General features: G+C 38.3%; 1 protein-coding gene across 1 annotated transcript; it reads right to left on the reverse strand.

The window, feature by feature from the left end:
* Nucleotides 1-786: 786 nt before the first annotated feature.
* Nucleotides 787-13,159, reverse strand: LOC144639113 (uncharacterized). The gene is made up of 8 exons (XM_078498364.1): nucleotides 13,070-13,159; nucleotides 11,016-11,329; nucleotides 10,671-10,818; nucleotides 8,886-9,146; nucleotides 5,837-6,010; nucleotides 4,202-4,447; nucleotides 1,567-1,752; nucleotides 787-1,115 (listed from the first exon to the last, which is right to left on the reverse strand). Exons 1-8 carry the CDS (start codon nucleotides 13,137-13,139, stop codon nucleotides 787-789), a joined length of 1,728 nt encoding a protein of 575 aa, XP_078354490.1. The 5' UTR covers nucleotides 13,140-13,159.
* Between the last annotated feature and the right edge of the window lie 3,433 nt (nucleotides 13,160-16,592).

Genomic DNA, 16,592 nt, shown 5'->3' on the forward strand with positions numbered 1-16,592 from the left:
TTCCCACGCTGTGACACGCTTATATGGCGCTGTTTCAGCTCGGGTAGAAGGGCTGTGAATTCTGCATGTAAAGGCGGGCTATGTCTCATCCCTTCTAGCCGGGTAACTCGGTTAGCCGGGGCACCCTACCTCCATGTAAACAGGTCCGACAAAGTAAGCGCACTGCAGACAATACATCATGGAAATAAGGAAGGGGGGGGGGGGGGGGGGGGGGGGGACAAGGAAAGGCACTTTCATTTAAGAAGTTTCTAGTATTCCTGTTTCCTGAGACATAATTATCATAGATTGCATTATCAACCGTGATCACTATTAAGCGATGTGATGTTAGATGTTTCACAGCTTTTGCTTGGGCCGCCCGTTGTTGACAGTACCAAAATAATGCACGTCGTGAAAACACATCAGAGTTGCCACACAATCAATCAAAACGTATGTCAATATTCCAATCCGTATATCTTATCTTTAGTTTATGATAACTGTTTAGTAATAAGATAAATTTCTAAATTCGGTACGTATCATTAACATAAGGAAAGACTGGCCAATACATTTATACAATGCATATATAATTTATATAAAGACTGAAGTAAAAACACCGGCTGTTTATTATTATCACTGTTAAAAACCACATACATGATTTATGAACAAGAAAAGTCAATACAGACAAGGCAGCAATATTTACATGTCGGTTTTTCCTTTACCACGATGAATAAGAATTCTGGTTATCAAAATCCCATGGATGATTTTTTTCACGTCTTGGTGTATGTGGACTAGACTATTTAGCTGACCACCTTAAATATAACTCAAACCAACCTTGTCAACATTGTTTTCTTGATAGGTAACCCAATCATTGCCATTTAGAGACAAATGGAGATTGTACTCTATTGTCCAGTGATCAGCATTTGACTTTCCTTGAGTAGCTACAGCACAGATAACAAACTTATATTTCAGGTCAATTTGTAAATAGTCATTAGCATTGCTGTCAGTGTTGGGTGACCAGGCACCATCTCCATTCAGACGACCTTTGGAAGCTTCATTACCACTCCTTGATGATGAGGCTGAGAAGCTGTTGTCTGGAAATGCATCACTGCTGGACACACCAAGGGCCTGGATTTGGCATGCTGAAATGGAATTAAGCTTTTGAAGTGTTTGTTGTAATTATACCTTTAAGGTTCTTTTTTAATTTTTTACATAAAACAAGCTACACGGACAGTCATCATAATATTTTATCCATAATGCATTTTAATATTTAATGAAAATCTATATATTATTAATAGTAATTAAAACTGAAAGAAATCATTGCTACCAACATCAACATCGTCATCATAATCAAAATAACTATTTACCAACAACAACAACATCAACAACTTTATGCACACCCTTAATTAAATTAAATTTACAATACAGACAAAAATAAAATAAAATAAAGTGCATGGCTGCCCAAAATAACCACCATTGGCTAATAAGTTGGGCAACCATTCTTAGTGTTTATTACGATGATTATTAAAAGGATCAGGTGTACTAAAGATTTAGAAACAAATACAACCTACAAACACCATACAAAGACCATACCTCTTCTTTCAGAATACACTTCAACTTCACAGACTGACAACGCTTCATTTAGTAAAAAACTTCTGATTGTCACATATCTTCCATACAAAGCTGGACGACAGAAGAATGATAAACCTTTTGCTTCAGGAATTCTGTAAGTACCACCACACTTAGGGTTGGTCACACCCCCACTGCTGACTATTGTTCCTAAGAGAAAGGTTAAAATATTAAAAAGAAAAAGAACCGTACAATACCGAAAATTTAAAATAATTGGTTCTCGGCATACATTTGTTCGTCCTTAAGCTATCTATCTATCATCCTCCTAAAGGCCAACGTCCTCGTTCGTGGGAGGTGGGCAACAGTAGAGTATGGGACGGCTATCAGGGTGAAGTACAGTGAAACTTAGGACTCGGGACCTCTAGTTTATTATTTTAAACCGCGATCTCTGGAAAGGATAAACACAGCCCCTGATTGAAATATCGGGTGAAAAGACGTCTAATATTTCGGTGGACTTAAATGAGTTAATCCTAAGAGCGGTCCTGTTTGTTTATAATTGCCACAGGAGCCTTGTGGCTGAGAATCAATCGTCTGAAGGAAAGGGGGCTCGCGCGGTGAAAATGCAGTGGTGACAAATAAATCCTCTTGTTTTAGGGTCTATTCGCGACAGTCCCTTTCACGCTCGCTAATAAGAGATGGAAATATGCTCCCGCACCCAGAAGTCTGCGTATTACATGTAAAAAAAAAATGTAAATGTAAATACAATTTTAAAGTCCATACGCGGGACGAGGTTACCCTCAGTGTCCGAGCCAGAGGCTCATGTATGACCAAAACCAGATGACCCAAGACATCGCTGATACTCAAACCCAAAGACCCAAAACTCAAACCAGAAAAATCCTACCCAGCAACCCATAACTGACGACGAAGGCTAGCAAGACACTTCCAGGGGCCAAAGTTCGCTATCCACGGCCTAAGGCTGAGCACTTTTTGTCACACAAACAAACCATACAATAGCTGAGGCTAGACTGCCTTTTCCTTGGGTGGCAGAACTTGAAGTACTGGAAATCCAGGATAAATGAGATGGCACAGGACAAAAAGATTTGGCGCTGAAAATACACGAGAGAACCCACCCAAGGGATGGCAGCCTGAGCGTCAATAATCCGACTGGGGCATTAGACACCATTTCAGGCTACCATGGCAAGAAAAGGAAAAAAAAAATGGTCATGGACAGGACGCGCAGTTATCTAAGCAAAAGTTCGCTTTCCCCGGCCTAAAGCCGAGCACTTTTCCACAAAGACAAATCATAAAGCAACTGAGGACACTCAGAATGCCTTCCCTTGGGCGGCAGAACTAAATATACAGAAAATCCAGGATAAATGCACATGGCATAGGACAAAAATATTTGGCGCTGGAAATGCGCGAGAGAACCCACCCAAGGGATGGCAGACTGAGCGTCAGCAATCCGACTAGGGCATTAGACACCCTTTTAGGCTACCGTGGGAAGAAAATAAAAGAAAATGGCCCGGGACAATAGGGCAGTAAAATCGAAACGTGTAAAAACAGTGAACTCTGCTGTCAAGAAAACCCAAACAGATATGCCAAAGCAAAACATGTAAAACAATACGGTGGCGAAAAGAAAAAAACAAAAGAAGCTGCGAAGTGGCTGGCAAACAAAAGAAAGCTAACGAAATGATACCAAATTAGATGCAAATGACGCAGAATAGAAAACATGACAGGAAAACAACAGATTAAAAGTAATAATTAGGGCAATAAACGAGGGGAGACAATGGGAACCATTTTAATCCAACCTAGACTAGAGAGCTACAAAATCTTCCAGCGTGCAAACTCAAAACTTGGAAATTGGGTCACTGAACTGAACTCCACCAACCTATGTTGGAAGGCGAGAAACGCACAAAGAAACCACATTGAAAAAACTCACGCAATGAAATTAAAAAAATGGGCGCCTAGGGAATAGCACTGCTCAAAGACGAAATTTGAAAGGCAAACTATGCATAACAAAAAAGATCAAAAAACAACAAAGCCAAATAAAAGCACTTCACAAAACCCATTGTTTGTGAGGCAAACAACACGAAACATAAGTTTCACCGGAACGAACGAAACAAACCAGTGTACAAATTGAAGGGAAGCTGAAGGAGTGGAAAGCACTATGCAAACCCGAAAGAGATAAAAGAGAGATATAAATACACGAGATAAATACACGACGCTACTTTACCAGATAGAGCCGGACTTGAGACTGGATAGCTGCAGAAGTGTATAGGCGTCGAAGAAATGTTTAAGCTTAAAAGACAGCGGCCAAAACAGAGTTTGAACATTTGCTATTACAACACATCAGGTAACAGAATCGAAGGATTCTTACGCGAACTGGGCCGAAATGAGATGCAGGGCTCTTATGTATACTCGCTCTTGTAAGGGACTGGCGCGAATACCTCCAAAATTTTGTCAAATGTCACCGAACATCAACGAAGCTGTCGAGTAGCTTTGGAGGCCTTTGCCGAGTAGCTTTGTTAGGCGAGAAAATTTATTGTCCTTGAGAGCTAGCCTTCGTCGAATCTGCTTACGGGAGGTTTCCGTATTATGACAGGTTTGACTGTACAACTGTATCAAAAGGCAATATCAGAAATGCATATATATAACCTACCCACTCTGATCTCAAAATCGGACAATCTGTATCCCCAGCTACCATCTCCTCTGTTGACTATGTACACTTCAGAAATAGGCTCCACTTGTCCCAGGTCCACTCTCCACCAGGGTTCATCTTCTAACTGTGTATGTGTACACGATCCTTCGGCATAGTTTGTTAAACTAATACCATCTACTCCTCTGCTACTTTGACCATCCCACTTTGTACTACTCTGGTTTGTTTGCTTGCCAAACGCCAGATTTTCTTGAATCAGTTAAACATCATTAAAAAAACTATCAAGACACTGGATTAAAACCACAGCCCTTTGTAATAAAGACATTCAGAATGCACAAACAATGCTCCTCTTACGTATGGAACATTTTTTTTTCAGAGGGCGAGTTAAGGGGGTTGGGAAGGACAATTCCTAAGGGAAAATCATGCCAAATTAACAAGAGGGGAAAAATCAACAAGCCCTGATATCGTTGGGAACTTGTGTTTGACTGAAAAAAAATATTCTTGCAAAACTTAAAGGTATAAACAAAATTTCTGCAAAACTCGATTCGTTTTGTTTGAGAAGATTACTTATAATCTTATATATAGAGGATATTACATGGTTGCGCGGAGATATGAAATTTATCGATTTGAACACGAGAAGATAAATTTCATATCTCCAAGCAACCATGTAATATTCTGTTTATTATATAAACCTACTAATTACGATGTTTTTGACGATTTTCCAAAGATTGCCGACCATTTTCCGAAGATTTCCGAAGGTTTGCAAAATGTTGTCCGAAGGTCGTAGGAATGTTTCCGAACATTTTCCGAAAATTTCCGAAGAAATCCTAAGATTGCCGAAGATTGCCGATGAAGATCCGAAGATGTTTCGACTTAAAACCGATCTAAAAATAACTTTAACACGCAATTGTTAATTTTAAGCTGATCTTTGTTTTATTTACAAATGTCTCTTTCATGGTGTTAAAAAATTAATAAATTTGTAAAAACTGGATTCATGATACAAACCTAAAAGGAATTTGTAGTGAAAATGAACGCCAAGAGCAAGCATAAGTGCCAATTAGGCAGTTAGCGATTTCTTTCAGGTGCCAATGGGAAGTAAGGAATTATTATTAGCGGAGCTCCCAGCGGCCCGAAGGGCCGCAGAGCAGAGCCCCATACCCATAGAAAATTAACAGAACCATGTATTTGAGTTTTCATGGTCATCATGGCTAGCGGCACGGTTCGCGGGCACGTACGACGTACGTCGTGCAACATGGCGGCCATACCCCAGAAAAAAGATTTTGTTAACGTCAGCTTACATCTTTGATATTGGACATTCATGTCATGGCCAATTGACAGCTGTCAAAACGAGGTATCCGCTGACCAGTATCACATGACCATATCTCGGGCTCACATATAGGGCTCATCGAGGTCGAATGTTTTTTGAAGTTTACCGCTGACCGAGTAACCAAAAAAAAATCACCTTATCACCTAATTGTTTCCATTGGATCGCGGGCTCAAGTGCTATATTTTTCCTCTTATCGGTCAGTAAATTCGGATTTACGAAAAGGGCGAAGTAAATAATCGGGGAGCTTCGCTTTTAGACTTGGCTAAATCTATTTAATATCTTTATCATTCAGCACTATTATGTTGAGATACCTCGTGAGTAAACTTCCACCTCACAAAGCTGGAGGCTTTGTTCCTTTGTGGTCATTATACCAACATATCTGCCAGTCTTCAGTGGATTAGCAAAACACAGAGCTGATGCTTTGAACTGAATAAAACTGTAGAGTCCCACACACCGAGGGTTGCTTGTCACAATGCTTGAATTACCTGTCATTGAAATATGTTGCAATTTATTTTCAATTTGTTTGTTTTTCAGTTTTAGTAATTTTTCAGTAACAATTAACTGTTGTAAAACAGTTCTGACTAGTTACCCGTAACAGCTTATAAAGCACGGCAGTCCGCTGTGATTGGATGGTTTTCAACAGGTCTGATTGATGCATTTCGATCCCCACTGTTCCGGTGGGTTGTTTTCTCGGTGGCTCGCCATTGTACACTTCTCCTGTTGTTGTGCTTCTCGATCATGGGCTTCCATACTTCTGGAATTTTGAATTCCATTATCCCCGTTGATGTTGTTAGGGTGAAGTTTTATGTGAATTGCCTCTTTGACCCAAGTGGAGTACCAATAAGGATCACGATCAATACACTTAATTCCTAAGCAGGTGGTGTCTAATGTTGAAAGCGTGTTGTAAAACGGTGGAGGTCTGGTTGGGGCAAACCACCAAGGGAATAACCCACCAGAACAGCTGAGAGGATCAAAATGCACCAATATCAGCTGCCGAAAACCAACCAATCACAGAGTATCATGATTTATGGGGTTGTGCAAAACAAGCTGACCTTGTCACCTCATGAAAAACTAGCAATCGAAACGTCGTGACTACGTCATGAATTTAAGTGATAATACATTGTTATGGTTAATTTATTTTCACAGATATATCATACAAGACTTCCTTCCAACAATTAAGCTTAATTTTCTTTACAAGGAATGCAACCAGAACAGCTGTTTCTATGTTATATACTATGTTACAGAAATTCAAATAAAAGCCAATCAAACAACACAATACATGAACTTTGAACTAATATTTGCGTTTCAACTGCAATAATTAAAGTATATATAAATTGAATTTATTAAAACAATGATTTGAACCCAGGAGTATCAGTAGGTTGGTGTAGTGTGATCGCCCAGGCGGAAGTATTTCTAAAACGAACTGTTGCTGGTAGCTGACGTCACAACAACCTGAGCGGAAGTCATCTCAACGTTAAATTGAAATATTGTTGCAGTCTATGTTATGTCTGGTCCGTTGAAGCCGTTGAAGCTAATTGCTCAGTTAAGCCATGCTGTTATTAACCATAAGACTTATGGAAAGTTTTTCAACATTAATCGGTCAGTTTCAATTCGTTCGCCGTTTGTCAAATAAAATCATTTTGAGTCATTTTCGAACCCTGTTTTTTTTTTTTTTTTTTTTTTTTTTTTTTTGGGGGGGGGGGGGAGGGGAGGGGGAATTATCTCAATTATCCCTAAAATTTCGGGGACAAATATCCATTATCCCTAAAAATACCGAGACTCTATATGACCGCTCCTTGTCTGTCATTAGGTTCATCCCCTTTAACGTTTTTTTGGTCAGTAAATTCCGTAACGTAGTTATGGGTTTGCGAGTTTCAATAACTCACATTTTTTGACTAGGCGTGAGAAATTGGTACGGTCGTATATTTTGCGCAATGGTCACAGAAGTGCCCTTGATGTAGGGTATAGTCGCTGTAGTAACAGATGTCGGGTTTCTGTTTGTTTCGGTAGTTTTAGTAGTTCGGTGACTGTTTCGTCTTATGAAGCCAGCGTTGTAGTTGTTCTATTAAATTGCTCTCTGTATTAACCTTTTTCGTGTTAGTGCAAGAGTACATGAAAGGTAGTTGTTGTAGACAACACGTTCAAGGTATTTGTTTTCGTCAGATAAGCTGTCTATTTAGAAAAAAATAAGTAGCTGGGAAAAATAGCTAGTTAGAGAGAATTAACTGAAACAGAAATAACTGACTACAGTGAAATACGTAGAAGTACAATAATTATTATTTCTAAAAAAGTAGTGTTTACGTAGACTGCAAAACAGTCGTATCTTTTGCGAACGCGCTCGGTCTTCGAACGAGAGCGAGAGGTCTGGAGCCAATATCAAAACTGTGAGTGAGACTGGGGAGAGACATCGGCGCTTCGCGCCTCAACGTTGGGCGCTTGGCTCCTTCGATAAGAACTTTTTCCAACGACTTTACAGAAAAAAACGACTGTTTTGCAGTCTACTGTTCAGGAGATAAACAAGTTTGCGCAAGTTGTCCACTCAACACTTGAAAATATTACGTTGTTGGCGTTGGATATTACTGTGAGGTACAGTTATGTAGCTAAATACGGTATATGGTTAATAAGGTCCTATGTACGTGTACAAGGCTGTGTACTGTAAAATTTTTACTTATTTACTATTACCCCATGATATTTATACCTAATCGTACTTTTGTACGCTGCGGCATATCAGGCGAGTTTGGTCGAGCCATGGGTATTTTGCGAGACGTAGTCGAGCCAAAATACCCATGGCGAGACCAAACGATGGCCGCCCCAAAAGGACTATTAGGTATTTACCGTACCCAAATGTAGCCAAAAATCCGGTTTTTATCGCTCTGTTAAGCCATGCTGCAGGTACGTACTCATGTGTCGACTGTCTCAACACTTTTACCAAGTTCCTCTTCTGCCTTTATTTCCACTCGTTTTTTAGAGTTTTATTCGCTAATTTAGAGTCAAAATAAGCGAAATTGGAAAATCCGACTCCATTTTTTCAGTCTGAATGCGGTCTCAGTACTCGTCAGCAAACATCGCGCAATTGGTGAGCACGCTCAAGTTTAGTTTTGGCGGGAAAGATTTTCTCTTTTTACGACCGCTAAACACCGCTAAATTTAAATTACAAAGTTCTGTTTTATTGGTAAAACCTCTTTTCATTTCATCGTACAGTAACACTACTTTACTTCATGGTGACCGTGATATGGTGGCATATCAGGTCAGTGATGATATCGTAGGATATCAGGACAGTAGATCGCGCTTCTGATTGGCTACTTTCGAATTTGGGTACGGTAATTTTAAAAAGCAGTTTATTCAAAGCATACTACTCACCCAAGGTTATTTTAAAGTCTTTATTTTTTTCCTGGGGACCTGTGAACCTGTTGACGATGTGTATTTCAGAGACTGGCACGTGATCTGAACCCAGATCCACGCTCCACCAGCTGGGGTTGTCCTTCCTGGTATGCGAACAGTGTCTGTTACGCATATCAGGATCAGGATTTCCATCCACTGCTCTTCCTGATTTAGCAACACCAATAAAATCGTTGACGTATGTTGAAGACTGATCTGTGGGCCTTACAAGAGCAAGATTCTCTGTGTATCAGTGAAAACAACAACATTGACAGGTGTCTCTGAATGGTATGAGTTCATAAAAGGAAAGTCTTCCTATATTGATTTTTTAATTCGCATTTGGTGGGAGGGGAGGGGGGGGGGGGGATAGGCCAAGGTACTTTTAACGTGTGCTGTACTTAATGTACTTTTAAATAGATATTCAAGTATGGTGGCACTAAGACTGGTTTACCTACACAAGTCCCAGGAGTATCCAGTCGAAGCATATGGACTCTATACATTTTTGTTTTATTACAAAAGGTAAGGTCTGCCTTCGAGCCTAGTGGCCCATCAGGCTGGGCCTCATCCCAATTTCAGTATCATGAATTCGAAGTAACTGGAAGTATTTCTACTCCACCCTGCATGGGATACAAGTCCATCGCAGCGTTACCCCCAGCATTAAACTGACTGGTACCGATATATACACCTGGGTGGAGAGAGGCAATGTGAGAGTAAAGTGTCTTGCCCAAGAACACAACACAGAGACCATGCACGGCCCGGGCTCAAACCCAGACAACTCCATTTGTAGTGAAGTGTGCTAAGTTACTGTTGGTCACCGTGGCCATCCCACATTTTGTTTAAACACTGTAGTAATTTGATCTCCCTAAACTTGGAGTGGGTAGAGCTTTTTCCTGGAACTGTTTATTTATTTATTTATTTATTTAGGACTTTGTCTTTTGACAACATTAGCTATAAAGGCATTTGCCGACTGTACGATATTTTTTTTTGTTTTATGTTGTTCTTGTATTCAAAGTATATTATATTTATGATGTGAAAAATACATCAAACTTATTCAGAACAATGAAATGAGGACATCAAGTGTTTTCGCCTTTGTAATATCTCATTTCAGATGTTGATGCACATAATTATGAGTTATATTGCCATAATTATAACATGGTGTACAATATAGCATGACGACAAATCAAAAATGGGGGATATCTCTGGACAATTAATTTTAAAAATACATGTAAAACAGTTTGTTAAGATATACCATCATATTGCCATGCATGTACATGTATATGCATGAATAAGTGTGTTCCCTATTCTTGTTCTTTCAAACACCAGCTACATGTACATACTCCCATGTGTGGTGCAGTACGTAGCCTTACAACATTGCTGGCATTGTGTGTGTCAAGTTAAAAGGCAGTTAATTTTGCATAACAAAGTTAGAAATGGTACTTCTATGGTGCAAAGCAAAAAAAAACAAGACTGAAGCGGATGATGTTACCATGGTAACAAGATATATGTGATTATGTTGTGATTATGTAAGTACAACATATTGTGTCAGGCTGCCTTAATAGTTTGCCGTATAAACCACATTTAAACTCCTGGTGGAAAATTAAGAGACACTGAGAATTATGTAGTATCTTTCAGTTTAGAGCACACCAAAATGACCCTTTAGCTGCCCTGGTGCTCAAGCCCAGACCACTCTTTCTAGAGTCCAGCAAGCTAACCATTATGCCACGGCACCTTTCATGGTAGCAGAAGTAGTATTAAAGCTGTATTCACCTGGTTTAAGCTTCACTCCAAACACTTCTGTTCTCATACATACACCACCATGGTAAGTTCCAGGCAGAAATCTCAAATGCTTTGATAAAACACCTTCATAAAGAATGTGCTTTACCTCTGAGTTTCTGTCTTTGTTTCCCCTAAGAGTCTAAAATTAAAAAAATAAAAATAAAAAGACAAAAATGGATAAGAAGTTCAGACTCCAAATTGTAACATAACATATTTGCATGAAAATTACCAACACTAACATTTTTTTAATACCAATCAGTGACAATGCACTTAACAAATAAGGGTTTACATGAAATGCCTGCCTGAATTATATTGTGTATTTAAAAAAAATACTACCATAACTTGTCCCATTTCTGTATAATCTGTCCAGGTTGAACCATTTGTAGATGACTGTAGAGTGTAGTTTGTCACCCACTGATCAGCTTGAGAATTCCCTTGAGTGGACACAGCACAGATGATATGAAGTGTTTGTAGATCAATCTGTAGATATGGATTAGTGTCACTTGTTGCTGCACACCATGATGATCCTGATGCAAAGTTCAGTCGACCATTCTTGGCTGGTGTGCTGACACTTTGTACAGAAGAAGCAGTTATATTACTGTCTTGAATTGATCCACTTTCCATTCCAAGATCCAAATTAACACAGTCTCCTGTGATATAAAATCAAAGAATGAATATGTATCACACACCTCTGCGGAATTTATAAGTAACAATAATGTCAGCTTAGCATATTGGTCTGATTTGCAATAGAGGTCTATCATATGAGCCGCCAGTGGTTTGGCTCTCTGGGCACAGGCTCGGTTGTCACATTCACCAACATCTAAGGGAGTGTTCATTATTTATTTTTTAGGGGGGTGCTGACTAAATCATAGGGGGGGGGAGGCAGAAAAGTTTTAGGTGTTTTTTTGGGGGGGGGGCATGAGAGTTTCAAGATAGTTAGTGGGGGGTCATGGAAGTTTTCTTATTTTTTGTGGACCCAATCTTTTACACGTAACTCCATCTGCAACTCCCCTTGTTTCTCTTTGGCAATAGTAACCAGCTACTGAAAAAATTCAAAAAATCGCTCATGTGAAACCTTGCATTGCAAAACCAGTGGAAGCTAAGTTTGGTTTCGTACTTTGCGTGACGAGTTTTATGGATTTTGGCTGAAACAAGACCCTTTGATGTAGTAATTAGTTTTCAGTTCTAAGCTTTTGCCAAGTTGTTGCTTAGTTATAAATAGTCAACATGTTTTATTATGCTGCTTGTTACTGTGGGTTTTTTTCGGGGCTTTACTTTTATTTTTATTTACTAATTACATGCGTGATATGTTGTGTTTCATTTCAAGTTTTAGTTACATGTTTCAGCAAGTGAGTTAAGCCCAGCTTGTATCTACTTACGCAGCGCACTTAATTTGATTATCACTGGATAAAAGACAATTGACTCATACAATGAACATTGTTATAACTTCCCAAAGGCTGGCAGGCGGCATCACGTTATAAAAGTAATGACAAAATCACTATCGCAGGGTCTTCTTATTTTCTCTTGCTGCCGCATAAACGCTTTCAGAAACATTAGATCATACTGTTCACCTCAGTTTTGTTTTGAGTTTGAAAACAATATGTAACTTTTTTAAAGAGAAGTTACCAAACCCTAATAATTCCACATCCCACATATTTTGTACGTTTCATTGCACTTCTGACAAAAACAAGTCACAATGTAAATATATTCAAAAAGAAAAACTAAGTCAAGTGTTAAGAAAATCTTTGCTAAATACTTTGCATATCGATACGACGCCTGCTTGGAGAATACTGAAAACAGACTGACGAGCTCATAAAACAGGAACTCTTTAATTTAGAACGCCTTCCTGTATGCACGGTCAAGAAATCTAGCATACAAATTAAACTCTAACAAGGATGCATTGGCCAGTTAATTCATTATCTAGTTAAGTACAAAAGGCGTTTTTAACTGAACTAGCTTTGCCCTACATTAAAATCTTATGCAAGCCTGTTGATCAGTCTTTGAAGTGAAACCAACGGTTGAGACGAAGTTGCTTGAGAGCTAAAGGAATAGAAGAGCCGGTCATATGAAGTGAAGCCATGAGCAGGAACAGAATTTATTTACAAAAGATAATTATGTTGGTGAGAAACAAAATAAACTTTCGACGTTTCGTGCTACTTAGCTATAAAAAAGTGATAACTACTGCAATGTAAATAAAACTTTACATTGATTGTATCTCTGCTTATGGAATAGATCATTTGATTTTGCAGCATAGTGTCGTATATTTTGAAAGGAAAAGCCGACTGACCTTTCTTCGCTATGAGATCACTACAGAAAGCACATTTACACAAATTTCCCGGCCCAAACTTTACCTTGTAGACGCAATAATTTACAGATAATACTTTGCCTACCTGAAGCCAAAGGAAGAAGTAAAGCTACGAAAGCCACCCAGAAATACAGCACGGAAAAAAGCTCCGACATCTTTCAACTTCTTATTCCAGTGACCTGCGCTAGAACTTATTCATGTTTCGCTTGGCTAGCCTTTTGGCCTTTTTGTATTTGATTTTTCATTGAAAAGCTGATTTTTAAATCCAAACGCAGCTATTGTTTGAATGAAACTAAATGGCTGTTTTCGTTTTCGTGATACCTACCCTACTAAGCAAAATGTTTAACGTCACGCCTTTGGAAATAATTTTGACGAGTGGGCAATTAATACGCCAGAAATGTGTTATAATTTGTAGATCTTAACCAAAGAAGCACATTCTGCAGGAGACTGAAAGTACAAAGAACACAGCTGGTTGGAACGAATAACAACATCCTACGAACCCTAGGACTCCGCTTTAAAATAAAACTGTTGGTTTTCTCTTGCCATCCTTTACAGAATTGACTAAAATAACCACTTTACTTGCCATTCTATGAAAGACAGTCTACTCGGTTGGACCTTGATGAGTATTAGCTCACAGAAAACTGACAACGTTGATGAACAGTGGATTCAAGTGAACGCCATTTTCCGTTTATCAAGTGCTTTGTCGAAAGATTTTTTATTTGATGTGGCGGTTTATTACTCGGCCTGACTTTTAATCTTTCTTCTAATAAGTAGAATGTACGTTTGCTTTTGTTGTTCACTGTTAGATGGGTACATTGCTTGGCATGGCAGGCTTAAATCCACATCATAAACGACAATTGCCTAAAATGGAACAATTTCACGGTCAACCGTCAACTGAGCCATCCAATTAGCCGTCAAACGTCTCTGATCTCTTCTAGCAAAGGTTATTATAGAGTCAAATTATGTTGCTAAATACCCGTACATGATCATTTTAGATATTGCCAATTACCCTTGTGTACCTTTACCTTACAGTAAATTTTCAGTGTCACTTGTTACACAGTGAAGAAAACATGCACAGTGTTAAATAAAACAGCATTAGCTAGCAGTTTAAGTGTACGGACCGGAGAATACAGAAGAAGTGACACTGGAAGTACAATGAAAAAAAAAAAAAAACAATAAAAAGTGGTTTTGAGTGCTATATAAAAAACGTTTTATTCCAAGTGACAGAAATGTCTGAAAAACTTCCTAATGCTTCCCTCCTCCAAATTGCATGGGAGGGACCTTAATTGATACAAAATTAAAAGATTCTTCAAAAATCTTCAAAAGATTATATATCCGACACGTGAAACTTTGAAACTTTGAAGAGTCTTCTGCAATTTCAATTCGTTTAAGACAATCATATCTCGGAAGTCTTCGAGTGACCCTAGGTAAACATTGAAAGTCTTCGAGTTATTTTTGGGCGATCTTCGACATCAATTAGGGTCTTCAAGTTTAATTTCTTAGGGCTTTCTTTGAAAATATGTTGTAATTCACATTTATACTCGTTTCTTTTGTGTCAACAAATAAAATGCACTGGACAGTTGCAAATGCATTAGCCTCCATTGCAAGCTAGTTCCAGTCCAATACCGAGAATAAGAATTTGGTCTATTAACAACTCACATTGCGCCAAAATGACGTCAATAATTTTAGTATGTGCCATCTTGGATTCGCCATCTTGGAAAATCGACCTGAAGATTTTCACAAATTCCAGCGCCCAATTTGAAATAATGTAAGTTTAGGGAACGGAACCATATTTTTAGACAATAAGATCAGCTTTAAAAGTGCGCCAGTGCACGACAAGTTTTATTTTCGGATGACAGGAACTTTTTTCCGAAATATCTTTTGAAACAAAATACATCAACAGAAGAGTTCAATTTACTAACTGACGGATGAAGTTTTTGGGAATAGACTTACGGCGCGATAGAATCAATAACCGACAGATAGATATTGCAATATTAAATTAACAATGCAAAAATTTGTTTACTTTGAAGAATAAAGCACAGAAGAGGTAGAAGAGTTCAATTTTTCTTCATGACGGATGAAGTGAATTAAGCTATGGCCACGATAGAACTAAATAAATGATTTATAGACAGATACTGCCAATGTCGGTGATTAAACAGCGTACAAAAAGAAACAAAAACACAAAGGGAAGTTACATAAAAGAGAACTGAAGACAAATAAATTTAAAACTATTATCTCCACATAGAATCAGAAAACTCGCTTGGTGTGCGGAAGACACTTGGCGAGTTTCATAATGACTTTCATTTCATATTGACAAAAAGTGACATAGCTCAGCAATTGAGGTGAAAGCTAACAAGATAAATATACTACTTCTGAAAGAACCGGCAAATTCGTCACTGCATTAAAACGATACTAGAAAGAATAACTCAGTGTCACTTGGTACACAGTGAAGAAAACATGCACAGTCCTAACTATAACAGTAGTGTTACTAAATATACAGCAAATGCAGCAGAAGTGCCACTGGGAGTCTACAATGGATTTAACACAGTGGTCTCGAGTGCCATTTTGAAAACAAAATATTTATTCCAAATGACCGAAATGTGTGAAAATTCTTCTGACGCTTTGCTCATCGAATTGCATTGGAAGGAAACCTTGATATAAAAAAAGATTCTTTAAAAATCTACAAAACACTTTTTATCCGACATGTAAATCGTTAAAATGTTAGGCAATTTTATGTAGTTTAAGCCATCATATCTCGAACGTCTTCGAGTTACCCTCGGTTAACATTGGAAGTCTTCAAAATATATCTGACATCTGTAAAGGCTCTTTATTTTATATTGTTTGGAATTTCTTTGCAAATATCGACGTTTGTGGCTGCGCAGCAGTTTTCATTAGTTTAACCATAATGCCTTGCGTTCTATGGTTTTTTTCACAATGCCTTGCGGCAAGCAGGAGCAAGAACAAAAATCGATCGACATACGAAGAATCACATATGTTCACTTCCGAGGCATTATTTTTCATCCGCGGACAGACAACTCACTGCTTTGATGGTACAGCTGAAAAAGAAAAACTTCATAGAATATGAAGTGTCACAAAACTCTATTCTTGAAGGGCAGAATAAAGAAAAGTTTATTGAACAAGAAAATTTGGCAAGGAAACTAACTTCGACAAGGTACAAGACAACTTTGACCCGTTTTTAACCGAATTTTAACGACGTTAACGCATATGAGTTATTAATGGCTTACGTGGACTTGACACATTAAGTTTACCTGTAAAAGCACATTCACAACTTCTTTTATTTCGTTTTAAAGACTATATGTGAAGTTAAAAGAGCTTATTAAGACTTAAGCTATGCGTAAGGGTAATTCTATTTTATTTTCTTTGCAGAAATTATAAATAACACACTGTAAATTCCTTTCTCCGAAACTGAAATAAAGTTCGGTATACGTCTTACTCAGAAAGGGTGGATGTAAATTTTTAAACGTTCATATAAAGACAGCGGCAAATTTATTGTTTCGACACTTTTAGCGGATGTGTTTATCCAGTATCTCAAATGCACTCAAGTTAACATGACTGTAGCTGTTAATCAAAGAATATATTGAAATATA

Source organism: Oculina patagonica, chromosome 14, assembly GCF_052425735.1.
Source record: "Oculina patagonica isolate OP01 chromosome 14, crgOcupat, whole genome shotgun sequence".
In the NCBI taxonomy this organism is placed as follows: Eukaryota; Metazoa; Cnidaria; class Anthozoa; order Scleractinia; family Oculinidae; genus Oculina; species Oculina patagonica.